Source organism: Engraulis encrasicolus, chromosome 4 (assembly GCF_034702125.1).
Source record: "Engraulis encrasicolus isolate BLACKSEA-1 chromosome 4, IST_EnEncr_1.0, whole genome shotgun sequence".
In the NCBI taxonomy this organism is placed as follows: domain Eukaryota; kingdom Metazoa; phylum Chordata; class Actinopteri; order Clupeiformes; family Engraulidae; genus Engraulis; species Engraulis encrasicolus.
This window is the reverse complement of record NC_085860.1, coordinates 31,259,756-31,275,551: the sequence shown is the minus strand read 5'-3', so window position 1 is coordinate 31,275,551 and position 15,796 is coordinate 31,259,756. Positions and strand designations below refer to the sequence as shown.

Sequence of the window (15,796 nt, the reverse complement as noted above, 5' to 3'; positions counted from 1 at the left end):
GATAATGAAATAATCAGAATATACTCACTGCTACATATACTATATCAACAAATGTTACTAATGTATCATAATATGACAACTCAATACTTAACTGTAAGGACATTTCACATTACAGTTATAGTAGTTAAATGTTATTTTTTTAAAAAGGTTAATATTAGAAATGTAATCATTCTGGGTGTATTGTAAAGGGACCAAACTTGTTTGAAAAAATCAATCCAGACAACAAAATATCATAGATAATGTCTTTCAATTTAAAACTTGTACAGATGAGTACAGATTCAGGCATTCAAAAGTTGGTGTGCTCATGATGACAATCCCTCCCCAAAAAGAACAAGGACACACATGATCTGAAGTTGGTTCAACATGAATAAATACCACCACCACCCTTCATTCATTCAAGATGTTATGATAAAAAAGACCTTCCCAAATGCATTTAATTACACTTATAAGAAGCCAATGTGAACACAACCAACAGCTTCACCATCAATGAATGAGTTCTTGGCATATAAAATGGGTTCCGTTTGTCCATGAAAATGTCCTTGTGTGTTGCAATCACTCCAACTCCATATCTGAGTGCAAAACTCAACAGCAGGTCACTTGTCCTCATGAGATACTGAGTGTTGAAAGCGGATCAGTCATTTCTAGAAACCACGGCTCAATATGCATAGTACTTGTCCATTAAGGGAGTTCAGCAGACATTGTGGAATGAAAAGTGCTTTTTTCACCCCAAAAAGGGTTACATTAAGATCTCTGACAAGTCAGGATAGCTGCTGGCAGTCAGTGAGCCCTCACAACACAGTTACTAGCAAAGAGTGTTCCAACCTTCAAAGGACAATATTTTCTAAATGCTTTAAAAACACAACCCCGGCCTTCAAAAAAAAAAAAAAAACACTCGTCAGAAGAGAAAAACAAAATTTCACTCCATCCCAAATGTGAGGTCAAGTAATTCACAAGTCACGTCTCCACACTGATTCAACCCAGTGTTCCACACATACTCTCACACACACATACACGTACAGATACACAAGAGCAAAAGAGACGAACAAGCCAAGGCCAATATGGAAGCAACCTACATGTCTAAAAAGGCAGCAATGTATACTGAATAAGGCTTTTTTTCACCATACCAAAACACTACACCCCCAACCATCAGTCTGTGGCCATTGCAGGATGCCAGGGCGGCAATATCATACCCTACAAGGATTTCCATCAGGGACAGGTCTGGCCCTGACCTGGCCAGGGTCTACCTCAAACCCAGGTCAGGGGTGCATTTCTCAAAACCATAGCTGCTACCCATGTTAGCTACTTTGCTGGTTACAATGAACTTTACCATTGGCAACTACCTAAGTTGCTAACTGGCAAGCAAATATGATTTTGAGAAACGCACGCTCGATTTGTACCATGGCTGGCTTGACTTAACATCCACTATCCCCATCCCAAACATCAAGATTCTACAGGTCGTAGTACACCCCTTCATGCCAAGTACAGCATTAAAGACAAGACATGCATTCTAAATAATCTCTCATTTTTCAGAATCGCAAAAGATTCAACTTGATACTTTGTTATGTACATAGCGGCTACAATCTCAAGTGTGTTATTTCACTCATTCAAATAAACAGTTCATAGAAACTGTAACACACATCTGACCTGATAATACATTTTGAGATTTCAGAGATCAGGGGTGCATTTCTTGAAATGATAGTTTCTTTCTATGTTAGTTACTTTGTTGTTTGCAATACAATTTCCCATTGGCAACTACCCAAGTTGCTAACAGGCTAACAACGTAGCTTTCGAGAAATGCACCCCAGGAATCAATCAAGTTAGCTTTGCCTGGGCCATTGTCTTTGTAGGGAAAATAAGTAATGCTTGCATCACCAATCTGAAGCAGAGATGTTGAGCACACTTCAGTTTTACTCTTGAAGGATGGTCTAAATTGTGCAAAGTGGAAAAGCACAGTAATCTGAGGTGCATTTTTTTAAACCATCAAAATCGATCTGAAAATGGACCTGGTCCTGCTATGGTCCAGATCTGGTACAGTCATCCACTCCACCATCTAACATTCACATCCACCATCCCCTTCATTAACGTAACGCAAAACAAAACCGTAAAAGCAGTAAAGCATGGATGAATAGAGCAAGCCATAAATATAACATTGTGGCAGTTTACCACAAATGGTCCAGATTCAGGAACCGTTTCTCTTTGTTTTTTTTTTGGTTGATTTCTTTTTCATTCCTGAATGTAGTTCCTCAGTACAAAGTACTAAGTACAGAGTAATAGTGAGCACATCTTTTAAGTGGCGAAATGATATTAGTTCATCGGAAATGGTTTTGCCCAGCGCAGGAAGAGATTTCACCCCCCTGTGCGAGAACACGTTTGAGATAAAGAGCATAACCATCAAACAGATGTGTCTGGGATTCCTTGCCGGGATTTCAATCGCCAGCATTACATACAATGCGGCCACAACACTTAAAATGGCAGACACTTCTCTGTTGCATTTGAATGCATCAAAATAACAATCATACACCCTTGCATTCGTCACAATAGGCAATCATCCGAACACAATCTTAGACACTTTAAATCCTTGGGGTGCATAATATGATCGTCAGGAGGCACTTATACCTACCTACTACGATTTACACAAACTGTTGCTAACCCGTTGCTAACAAAGGTCCTTTAGAAACAAAAAGGGTTTTAATTGCTAAACTCTGCAGGGTGGAAATATGACAAGTAAGATAAGTTCGGCCCAGAGGTTGGAATGCTATCCAGATGAAGAAAAGCACTCTTTCCTCACACCATCAAAATAAAAAACAATTAAAAAATGCTTCAGAGAGAGAGAGAGAGACAGAAACATAAAACACACAAAGACTTTGGTCACCTACATGAAAAATGGCCAGTACCTGACCGTATGAGGGCAGCAGTTGACTTCCGCACCTGCAACTGGATGAGACAACCACCAAAGTTGAAGTTTATACCAATTTGGCAAAATTCTACAGATTTTAGGGATGAAAATAACACAAAAAAAACAAATCAGAAGAAAGAGGAGGGCGATACTACTTAATAAATGGCAATAATCACAAAATGGGCAACCAGAAAACTGACGTTCGGTCCAGCTAAACTGGTACTTTCCAGTTTGAAAGTTAGGCAAGAGGTCTTTGTGCTACTACCCATCAGATGTATCTCAATGTAGCCGTCACTTTAAAACCCCATCAGCCAATATTCTTATGTGATGTTTTGGAACAAGAGAGTGAGGAACAATAAAATAAAATTAAAAATTAAAAAAGTAGTACTGTTTTGGTTCTTTGGCAGTACATGTCTGCACCTGTGTGCAGACTTAAGTCTGGAAGGGGCTGGAGATCAGAGGGGTTGCCATGGGGGGAGGGGCCGTAGCCTAAGCCCATTGATTTCCAGAGCTGTTGTTGTGTTGTGCCTCCCCAGCCCATTTCCATTCTTTAAGGCTATCGGTGTATGTGGAAATGTCTTGTCTTGTCCTGGTTGGTTGGGTGGGTGGGTGGCTGAGAGAAAAGAAGGAAGGGTTGGGTGTTGTTTTTGTAGAATGAGGAGGGGTGCGGGGTGGGGTCAGGCAGCAGCCGGAGGTCGGATGTTCTCAAGCAGCGATTGGACGGCAGGCATGGAGAGGACGGCTCGGCCGACGCCCCCTCCTGCCCGATAGCAGGCGTATCCCAGCATGCCGATCACCACCCCTTTCAGCATGGTGCGGAAAACCCAGCCGAAACGAGACGGAGGCGCCACACTGTGGAGGACCACAAACACACACCACCACAACACAGGGAGAGAGCGAAGGATCAAAATGATTCTGCATGCTGCACCACATGATCAGTTCGAACAAATCAATAGTCTCAGTCAGAATGGTCATATGTTAGGAAAAGCACAAAAATGTAAACAAGTTGACTACAGCACTCTGTTTTCACCTCTATGTGTATGTGTGTGCTGTGCCTGAAAGCATGCGTTTGTGTTCATTTAGCATATCTGTACATATGGAAATCTCCATAAGCATGTGAGGACAAAGTGTGTCTGTATCATCAAATTACACGCTCACACTAACCTCATGATCTCCTGGATGTTGAGTTCTTCGTCCCAGTTCTTCTCGATTCCGGGAACATGGCCGATGCCCACTACACCAACCACAACTGCAGGCACTTCTGCAAGACACACATGTGGATATGGTCAAAAGACTTTGTGCATATATATACATGTACTGGTAATACATGTGCCCATAGCGTGACAACAGGTCTTGCTTTTTTGTAAAGGATGCATCCTTAGGTTTACCGATATCGGTCAAACGTGCACTTTCGACAAAATGAAAAAGGCAAAACAAAATACAAATGCAGTTCACACACACAAAATATGTAATAAATATATTTAGAATGAAAGTGGAAAGTGGTTATGTTAAGAAGCAATTGATATCTTTTCTTGCATTCATAGGAAAACAATGTTGCTACTTGCTCCCTCTACCGAGTGAACACATCTCATCCCATTTCCCTCAGAAGTGCGGGTCACAGGATGCAGACTAGTACAAAAATGATGAGACCGCACGCTCTTCTTCTGATGCCCAGATTTTATGGCAACAACATTAAAAGGCCTCGAAGGCTGTAATATTGTTGCAATAAAATATAGGCACTGGAGTAAGAGTTTACAGTCTTGCTCATCATTTTTATACAGGTATGCGGATATGGGCTAGACAAAGATTAAGAACTCCAACCAGTTTAAGCTACCCAGCCTTCCTCAGGGCATGGTTACACACAGGTGCCCACAGGCTAGTATAGGTAATAAAACTCTAGAGACCATTTTACATACAAGCAAGCAACGTAGTAGAGGTGGGGCATTCCATTATTTTCCACTGGTTCAAAAGTTGACGTAAAGAAGTGAGGTGAGCAGTGAGGGCAGCTGGCGAGCGGATGGAATGGTACAACTCGGCTGAAAAATATGTTAATGCGGAGCAGTGTTCTGTTAACCAATGGGACAGGTTTCAAATGACACTCTCCCTCATCCTTTTTGAACAGGTGATGCAGATATGCACATGCCTGTGGTACTCACTCTGGTTGTTGGAGGGAGCCTCCACACAGCGGGCTGCCTGGCGGAGGGTGTGCGTGAGGTAGATGTCTCGCTCGGCCACAATGGTGCGGTGCAGAGCCGGGAACTCGCCGATCATCTCCGACATGGTCTGCTCCAGCAGGTCCTTCTGCTTGCACTTCTCCACATCCTCTTTGCTGCAGGAAAATTCCAAAGTTTTATTAAGTTTACAAAGTTTTATTTTTTAAAGGGATTTTTTGCCTTTAATTGATAGGACAGTTGGAGATGGTGACAGGAAGCAAGTGGGTGAGGGAGATGGGGGAGGATCGGCAAATGACCCTGGGTCGGAATTGAACTCGGGTCGCTGGCGCAGCAACCCAGTGCCCCATCGCTGGGCCATGACAGGGCCAAAATGCAGATGTTGAATGAGAACACTCAAAGTACACAGAGATGGAAAAAGCACTGCTTTAAAAGTTGTTGACTCTCAGCTGGCAGGGGCATTGGAGATGACATAGGTTTCTGGTCAGAAAAAAACCCTATAAAACTCTGACCATTTCACATTGTGAATAAACTTTAAGCGATATGGTCAGTGTGCAGAAGTTTTATATTTTTCCTAACAACAATGGTATCCACAAAAAAGCATGCAGTCTTGGTGCTTTATCACATTCTTTAAAGCCACGTTTGGGCAAACACCTCAAACCAAACCACAATCCAAGACAAGTCCTGCTTTCCCCTTCTAAAGAGAAAACACTAATATCAAACATGGCTGATGTGTGAAAACCCATGAATGTACGCACACGCGCACACACACGCACGCACGCACACACACACACACACACACACACACGTATGGCTGTACCTGATGGGATCAGAGAGGAAACAGAGACCCCAGGCCAGCCGGGCTTTCTGCCACATGCTGAGGGCGGCTATGGCACGTTTGAAGGTTACAGGGATGGGCCGGTCGCCCAGGTGGAACTTGCAGAAGGGCACTTTGCCTGCCTATAGAGAACGGGTAGGAATGGGACATTTACACACAGACACAGACACGCACGCATGCACACACAGACCAAGTGACACAATTCAAAAGTTAAACCCATTTTCACGTGTACCGCCATGTAGGGCACAAAACTATATGATGACAAACAACCTATGTTGTGTACTCTAATCAATGAACAAATTACGTATATGGTATGCCTAAATCCGACATCATAAATAACGTGTAGCAAAATGTTACATAAACATTTTCTGGCCCATTAAACACAGAAGCCCTACTGATGATAATTACACACAAAAACCCTCCACCCTCCTCAGCCCATGGATGTGAACAGCTGTATTTTTGCAAACTGACGAAGAGAGAAAAAAAAGGGGAAACAACACAAAGTCCTCTCAGTGTGGGGCCGTCGCTCGTTTTAGACAACTGAGAAAAACAAAACACAGGTTTAATTTGCCTCGAGGGGTGTGCTGGGTGTCTTTAACTAGGATTCTTGTGGGAGTCAGTCTTTGTGTCTTGCGTGGGTGTTAGACATGTCGTGTTTTGTGCGCTACATTTGCATAAGACTATTGAGCGTTTTTGTTGTTGTTGTTGCACGTGTGTCAGTGTAATAGAGTGTTTGTGACGCATGCCAGTGTGTAAGAGAGTTAATGTCTGTGTGTGCATAGGACAAAGAGAAAAAGAGAGAGAGACAGAGAGACTGTGTGTGTGTGTGTGTGTGTGTGTGTGTGTGTGTGTGTGTGTGTGTGTGTCTATGTTTACCTCCTTGAAAGCTTCTCTGAATTCTCCTCCCGGTGCCATGCCCAGCTGCTCTGTGATGTGGGCCGACACTTTCAGCAGCAGAATCTGCATCAACCCCGACATCACACCGTTCTACACACACCCACACCCACACCCACACCCACACCCACACACACACCCACACACACCCACACACACCCACACACACACACACACACACCCACTTTTATGGATTCTTTCTTTAGCTGACTTGAGCTAAACAATCAATGATAAAAGATGGACCCTTTTACCTGCCGACAACCATGCTCTAGCATCTAGCCCCCCCATACTCAAATAGCGGCTCGCGAGCCATTTGTGGCTCGCGGGGCATCTATTTTTGGCTCTCGAATAATTTTGAAAAATTAAAAAAAAAAAAAAAAAAATGTTTTTTTTGTTTTGTTTTGGTCCGATCACGCTGTCGACTATTATTTCAAAATCGCGCCACAGACGCTAGGAAGAAGCGTGCCGTGCCCCGCCCCCTCAGGCAGTTTCTCCCTCTTTGTGTCAGTCACTGCAGGCTCCGGACACAAGCACCTACGACGCTGGCATTAGTGGTTGTGAGGTAGACTACAAGGGAAGGACTGTATCAGAGCCTGTAAATAAATTATTCACAAAGTTCTCTATGCATCGTTTTTGAAAGTAATGGTCCACATTTGATTGCAAACAGTGTGTTAGGACTTCGAATTGGTTTAGCAGTAGCTGTAGCTAGTTGCTAACACAAATGAAGGCAAACTGTGTTTGAACTCTGCTGGCAGCTAACTATTGGTAGCCTATTAAAAACGAATTGCTTAATAAACTTTTCACACTTTTAAACAGTCCCCAAATAGTTCGTTTGGAATGCAAAGACCCTCATAAGACTGCAAACAAAGTTATGAGCAACTTGACAATTTATTATTGGCTTTTGCATTTAATCAACATGGCATCAAATGTGCCATTTTCTTGTTGACAAAACCTGGTGTTCTCCTATCTGTGTCCTCTTTGTTGGGTCCATTATTGCCTCTGATTCTCATTATGCATGTGAGAGCTGCATAAACAAAGTCATAATAAGCAACATGTGTTTGAAAAGTGTTATCTTCAGGCTTATTGGTTTTCTCACTAAGAAATAAATCTTTATGAACGTAGTCTGCAAATATAGGCTAACAGATAATCTTATGTCATTTAAAAAAAATACTGAAGGGTGGGTGGCAATGAGAGCAAGGCAGGCACCTCACCCCACAATGCAGGCCCTTTATGAGAGAAATGTTCTCCCATCCTGTCACTAGAAACTAAATATCTGCTGTGGGTGTGAGTGCGTGTGTATTGTGCTTACAAAGGACTTATCATGTTTTATTTTATTTTATTTTAATTTATTTTATTTTATTTATTTATTTATTTATTTTTTTGGGGGGGGGGGGGTCGTGTGTGTCGGCCCGGCCCGGCCCTTTACTGGGAGGAATTTTGAAAAACTGGCCCTCGGGGACTTTTAATTGAGTACCCCTGATCTAGCCTCTAATGCACTACGTACGGGAGTTGTCTACAGGACAACTGACTTGCCGATGTCTCTTCTCACGGCAAAATGACCACATCTCGCAAAACCTTCACGCTTTCTTTTTCACAATACATTTAAGAGAAGGACAGGAAATGAGATGGACAGATATGCTGAGATGGGGAAATGACTTCAAGGACTTGAGGTCATATGGTAGGCCCTACAACCTGGCTCATTGGATGTACACTCATCAGCCCAGCATCGTTGAAAAGCCACGGCCTATTCGAGTAATGTAGGCAGAATTTAAGGAAGTTCTGAAGGCAAAAGGGGGTCCAACTCGATACTAACAAGTGCAGTGTACTTAATAAAGTGGCCAGTGAGTGTATGGTAAGGGCGCATCGGTCAATTCAGCTCAATTCCCTCCCTTCTTTCTTGAATATTTTTGTCTTGCAGTGTGTAAGCATTTATAATGCAGTGACCATCACTAAGGTTGTGGGAGTGCTCTGACTCACATTCCAACAAGCCTGTTTTTTTGGTGTAGTGGTCAGAGGAGCACGTTTGCTACCCAGGTAAGGTTCAGGGCTGGATGAGGTGGTGAAACTCTAATCCTTCACAACAGCATTAAATCAGAGTCGTTTCTGACCAGTGGCGTATAGCTGAAAGGATATTTTACTTATCAGAAAAATAAAGTGACCCTGCATAGCAAAGGGGAGTAGAGTTGCCCCGATGGAACTCAACCCCAAACCTATTGAGGTACCAAACTGGGGCTCTAAGCATCACATTAAAAGGGCAAGGCTCGTTGGCATTACAGTCAGAGCACAACCACAACTCTAATGATGGTGACAGCATCCCACCTTGTCATGCTGTCAGCAGGGCTCTAAATTTCATCACCAGCCAAAATGCCCAGTAGATGCTAATCTTACTAGCCAAACACCTACTAACTAATGGGTCAAAGTGGCTAGAAAATTGGTCTTTTTTATGGGCCAACTGAAATTACACCAGCATTTGGCAAGTTGGTTGGTGTTAATTTAGAGCCCTGGCTGTCAGTGTGCACCTCACCTGTTTGATGGCCTGCTGCACCTTCTCCAGGTTGATGTCCTTGGCCTCCTTGAGCAGCGTCTTCTCGTCCATCTTGAGCATGGACACGCGGTACTGACACAGCTCCACCACCACCACGTCTGGCTGCACCGCACGGATTGTCTGCGAAACGTGCATGCATGAATATACGTTTACACATGCAACACACATGTGCCCCGACACGAGCACATATGTTCAAGCACACACACACACACACACACACACACACACACACACACACACACACACACACACACACACACACACACACACACACACACACACACACACACACACACACACACACACACACACACACACACACACACACACACACACACACGACAGAAGTAGAGCAAATGGGGCGAAACGTATTGGGCAACCAGAGCGAATTTCAATGATTAAAAGTCAGCTAAAATAGCAATGAGCTATGACACGGTTAGGCAAAAAACAATAGAAATGTTCATTATCTTCAAACTTCCCAGGCTGACAATTAAGCATGATGACCTGCTCTATAAATACCCATCGATTACCTCATGATTACAGTGTCATTACATTACATTACATGCACTAGTGCTGTATTACCGTGGCCACATCGTTCTTGCTGCTGTCACTGAAGTGGGCGGTGCCCACCAGGTAGACGACACAGCCCTCGGGCGTGGTGAGCCGGGTCACCGTGTCGGGCAGCACCGGGTTGTTCTGCCGCCGCTGGGCACGCACCTGCCACAGCACCTCTACTGCCTCCGAGTCCGCTGCACAGGGGCGGGGGAGGGAGGGACGAGAGAGGGGAACAGGGAAAGACACAGACATTTGCAATCTGTTGATACACGCCGTACACATTATCTCCGTCCTTTTTAATCTGCTTTTATACGTGTACATCTATAAAGTAGCAGATACAAGAATATGTGCAGCATAGAAAGAGGGGTCTAAGGCAGGAAATGGGACAAGGCAGTGACGCTTGCATTTTGTTTCATGCAAAATAATGACACAATACACATTAAATATATATATCATATTATTTCTCACAATCAAAGTGTTCTTTATTGTCAAATCCATTAAGCACAGTACTGCATAGACAATTGAAATTGCACTTCACCACACACCAAATTGGAAATCTGAAATATGCGCACACACGCCTCTTTTTATGAAGTAGGATATTATAGAGAAATACTTTATGCACTACATACAAGAGCAAGTGAAATAACAAAATTATCAATTACAAATTCTCTTTTAAATGCCCACAATCACCACTGCCTGCATTTGGAATTCTTGACATCAGCCACCCATTTCTCTGGCCAATCAGGCCAAGGTGGCATGCTAAAGCTACATCATATGTAGCTTACACCTCATCACAAACACACAGAAACACACAAGTTATATCTCACAGAAACACACACGCAGTCACTCACTCCATTCCCCATCCCTTCCACTACTCTCTAGACTTGGTTCAACTTTCTCCTGTCTGCTTTGCTCTCTGAGCATTGGAAGTTTACCACCGTTCCTCCTGTTCACGTCTGGTCTCTTGGAAAAGATCCAGCTATAATGGCCAACTCTAACAAAGGTCCTCTTTACAAGCATAAAAAACTACTACAGACCTATGTATTCCTTCCAGCTATGCAAATACGAGAGCATGCACAAGTTTACATGTGTGCATCAGCGAGTAGTAGGGGGTTGGGGTCTCGCATTCTTTACTAAGCACTCCCAAACATCTCCACTACACTCAAACACAGCACCTCCCTCATACTCAGAGAGCCCGGCAGGCAGGCAGCCAGATGAAGGTCTGATTCTGCTAACCTGGATCCTTCTACACTAAGTGGCAGGGTTAATAAAATTTTATGTGGAGAGAGAAAAATCTCAGACAATGACCTGACATCACAGGCACCGCAAAATAGGCATCCGAGCAAGTCAGAGGTATAATCAAATACGTTTTGAGAAGGATGTTTTGAGAGAGAGAGACTAGTACCCATAGGTGCATTAGTCACAGCAATGTGTGGCTACTGATACAGAACAAGTTGACAAGTCCTTACTTTCCTTCCATGATCTACTGAGACAAACACTTGACACAGATTCTTGCATTTCATATTGACCAGAGTCGCTGCTGGTTGGACACATGGTAACACTTTATTTTAGGGATACATCTATTAGCACTAATACATACAATGTGGCAGTATGAGTGTAACTTGTAAGGCATGTACAAAGCAAAATCAAACATGTGTTTGGCATGTATTCGCAAATGTCTTGTTCATGCACAATAAGGGATTTATTACGAATGTAACCTTAGTAAGGACCTAGTAGGCCTTAGCTTTTGCTTAGTACATGCCTAACAAGTTAATTATGCAGGCATTAACATTGTATGCATTAGTGCTTATAGATGTATCCCTAAAAGAAAGTGTTACCGGACACATTATGGATGCTTTATGAGAACACGGCAGTGCATCTTTTTTAATCCACATGCTCAGCCACTGTTCACAGCAAAGCTGAGTATTACACAGCCATTACAAAACGTTATGGTTCCAGGTTTGAGTATGAGGGGCCCCAGTGCTTCCACTGATCTCAAAAAGAAGCTGGTGTCTTGTTCTTCTGTTGGCTTTCAAAAACAAAACGCTTAAACAGTTTACAAATTAAGCAGCTCACGCCTCCTTCCAGATACATTACAACACCCACTCCTTAACAGAACAGTCTACAAGAGCACAATTAAACTCTGTGTTAGAAGTTACATAATAAGTGGTTGATTGAAAAAATACTTACAGAGTTCTAGAGGAAATCTGGATTGACTGGATTCATCCTCTGATGGACCCATGGACTCATCCTACAGGGATGAGGTGGAAATGAGAAGTTCAGAGATTTCAGGGAAGGGTAAAATTGAAAATGTAACCCTGCTGACCTTATTGTCCATTTCAAGTGTGTCACGTGTTAATACATCCCCAATCCCAGCTACTATTGATAACCATTGACTTAAGATGACATTAATCTTCATTATAGCCTTTATACAGAGACTTATCAATGCCCCATCCATGGAATGTTGTCAGTACGTGGGTGATTCTCTTTTTGCGGCAACATTTCAGGCTTGTAAAGTTGGGGGAACAAATACTAGTGGAATATATTTTTTCATATTGTTTTTCAATATTGACATGTTTAACTATAAGAAATGCATAATTGTCAAGCTCAAGGATGTAAATAGTAGTAATTAGAGGTTGTTTTATCAAATGTGGTTGCTGGAAGTGTTCCACCCTGTTAGGGACATTATAATATAAGATGCACATAGTTAAATATGTCAATGTTGACCAATAACAACATTTTCCTAGGAAGAAGTTGTCCACTTTGATAGCATGATATGTTTTGATTTAAAACTGCATACGATTATTTAATAATAAAACGGTATATGGTCATGTCCAATATGGAATTACTTTTTTAAACATCCCTTTTACTAACAGCACAGAAAAGATGTTAATTTCTTCAAACATACACATATAAGTGTATTTAATGTTACTCAACTTTCAACATAGCACCAACATATTAACAAGATTTTATGATTATTTCAAAATATTTAAAAAAAACATTCAACCTAACAGGGTGGAATGGAACCTAACAGGGTGGAATGGAATCTAACAGGGTGTAATTTTTTCCATATTTTTTTCAATATTTAAAATCTGATTAGTATTCCAAAATGTAAACTTCAATATAAAACTCATTCATTATTTTGGTTTTACAATTTACTTAGCAATTGTGATAAATTATATGACCATAGTATGAATTCGGATATAAATTGTGTAGCCCATAGCATGAAATTGTAGTGGGAAATAAGATGGCGTAATGAAAGCAATGCATATAAGCTGTGGATAAAAATAAGAACACCTATTTCTACACACATTTATGTATATTGTTGCATTGCTAAATAACAAGTTTTGTGTGGTATATTATGTATATATTACATATATGCGTTTGTGTGTCTATACATAAATGAAATACAGATAATAATTATTAAAAATGATGAAAATAACAATAATAATAACAATAATTAACAATAATTAAATAATAACTAACAATATTTCAACAATGACTAATAAATAATTCAATAATAATAGCCCTCTTAGATTTTTTCCGCCCTGTAAGGGTCCCATTGAGAATCCCATTCACAAAGCTCAAATTCACCCCTGTTAGGCTCAATTCTCTAACAGGGTGGAACACGACAGGGTGGATTTTTTCCCCCTTTTCTTATTCTAGCTCTCTACCAGCCAACATTTTAGCTATCTCACCTTCAGTAGATTAACACTCCTTTAATAACTAAATTGGATATGTTTTTCAAAAAATTACACTGAATTCACATTTTACGCAATTTGCCCTAACAGGGTGGAACTTTAAGATTGACCCATGAGGGGATGACATGTTTAAGATCAAAAATAGCAAAAAGGGAGTCTCAGTAGCAGCTTACATCAGTTTCCACAGTTTGAAAATGTCTCCAAAAGGATGTCCCTTCCTGTAAATGGCTTGTGTGGAATTGTAGATTTTTATTACATCTCATTGACAGTCATCCTAACAGGGGGGAAAACTAATACTGGGACACGTAAAGTAGGATTAAAATAGAATATAAGAAATAGAACTTAACCATATTAAATTACATGTTTTCATACAACTTAGTTTGGTCTATTCAACTGTGGAAAAGTTTTAAATATAAATTTATTTTTTAATGTCATTCTACTAGATTATGTTGATCACCTGGTACTGTGGGACAGAGTAAAATTAAGTGCTTGTGATACCAAAAAGGTGTGTAAAATATGAAATAATAGTCAAAATGCATTTGAATTGCATATAATGTTTGTTTAACACTTGAAACATGATTGATTTACCTTATTTTTTATATTTGGCACAGTTTGAGCAAAAATCAGGGCAATAAAACATGCGGACATGAAATGTTGCCCCAAAAAGAGAATCACCCACCTAGTAATGAAAAATATAATACAGTATTTGCATTATCAAGCAAGAAAATATCTGGTCGTGTATGTCAGAAACAAAGTGTGACAATGGTGAAGATGAACTGGGTTCAAAGTCCCTCTGTGATTCAGAGGGACCACTCATGCATCCAATTTAGCATGAAGAATCAATCAGTCGATTTACCTCGGAGGTGTTGTCCTGGTCCATGGTCCAACCTTTGCGGTAGCGCTGATCCTAAGTTCTGATTCTAAAACCACCCAAAAAGACGGGGAAAAAATACATCGCCTTGTTATTTCAACCATTCAGGAAGGCTACACTATGGTAGCTCCTTTCAACAGCTGTTACAGACTCCAAATCATGACATCTCCCAATATTTGGGGTTTATAGTCCAAACGAGATAAAACTGCCAAGTTGTTGCGTGGTACTTGTCAAAGCAGCACACGGATACAGACTCCTGTCCTGTCAGACAGCAGAGGACGAGGAGACAGTGACACCGAGTCAGCTTCATCTTGGATGTGGATACCTATTGGACCACGTTTCTCAAGAAACTATGACAAATCTGGATTTCACAACGTCTCGCCGAGACCATGAAAACAGTTGACGAAACAACAGACAGTTGTAGTTTTAATCAGCATGCTTCCCTTTTCCCCATAGACGGATGGGGGCAGTGACTGGCAGAAATACTTTTGAACATGCAGTCTAGTTCTAGTCCGTTTAACAGCTAAAGCTCCCAAGCCACCAAGCAAGCTGACGCAGGCTAACCAAATTATTTACCGTCCCTAACCTAACTACTATACTCACAATTAACTAAAAGCCGAGGTGAATTGCTCACGTTTACCTTTAACGTGCGAAACACGCCACACCTCCTCCAAGCTTATTCCGTAAATGCACCATAAACTTTTAACAGAGCTAGAAAATCTAGTTCTAGCGTTACTGCAATTTAGCTGTTAGCTGACGTTAGCCATCGACCAGCTGGATTACTAACTGCTGGCAAGTTGAGCAAAGTTGTCATGCTTCGATGCCTATCGCACAAACAGCAAAACTGCTGCCGATACATTTCTGAAAAGCAGGTGCCTCCTAATCAAAAACGCTGGATTTTTCACGTTGACATGGGCAAAAAACAATTAAAAACAAACTTACGACTGTCTCAAGCAGCTTGCCTTAACATGTCCTGCCTCTGCAACTACGACTGCCGTAGTGCATCTTGGTACCTGTAGTTCCAGCAGCATTAAAGGGATGAGGTGTTGTGTCGAATGATACCCTGAAACATGGCTCCAGACAAAATTTAAAATATACATGTACTTATAAGCCAGAAACCATACAACATGCTGAACCAGGTCAATGTAAATCTTGCGGTTACATTCTTGCATTCAATATGCATTTTGCACAAAACACGGGATGCTGCCCTCTACTGAAATAACTTTTTACTGCCCCCCATCCACCCACCCTCACTATCATATCATATTGATTACCAACAGCTGCCCTAAAATATTTAGATCAATGACACTCAGTCACACATGTTG

The 15,796-nt window shown here is 41.5% G+C and overlaps 1 protein-coding gene across 2 annotated transcripts; it reads right to left on the bottom strand.

Annotated features, from left to right (window-relative positions):
* Positions 1-228: 228 nt before the first annotated feature.
* Positions 229-15,607, bottom strand: trabd (TraB domain containing). 2 transcript variants are annotated; one of them, XM_063197185.1, is made up of 10 exons: positions 15,414-15,607; positions 14,457-14,520; positions 12,090-12,150; positions 9,927-10,093; positions 9,324-9,464; positions 6,782-6,892; positions 5,888-6,027; positions 5,053-5,225; positions 4,061-4,157; positions 229-3,748 (listed from the first exon to the last, which is right to left on the bottom strand). In XM_063197185.1, the coding sequence occupies exons 2-10, from the start codon at positions 14,478-14,480 to the stop codon at positions 3,574-3,576; spliced, it is 1,089 nt and encodes a 362-aa protein (XP_063053255.1). In that variant the 5' UTR covers positions 14,481-14,520; positions 15,414-15,607; the 3' UTR covers positions 229-3,573. The 2 variants fall into 2 exon arrangements, with proteins under 2 accessions (XP_063053255.1, XP_063053256.1); XM_063197186.1 differs by lacking the exon at positions 15,414-15,607 and adding an exon at positions 15,112-15,192.
* Positions 15,608-15,796: the final 189 nt, after the last annotated feature.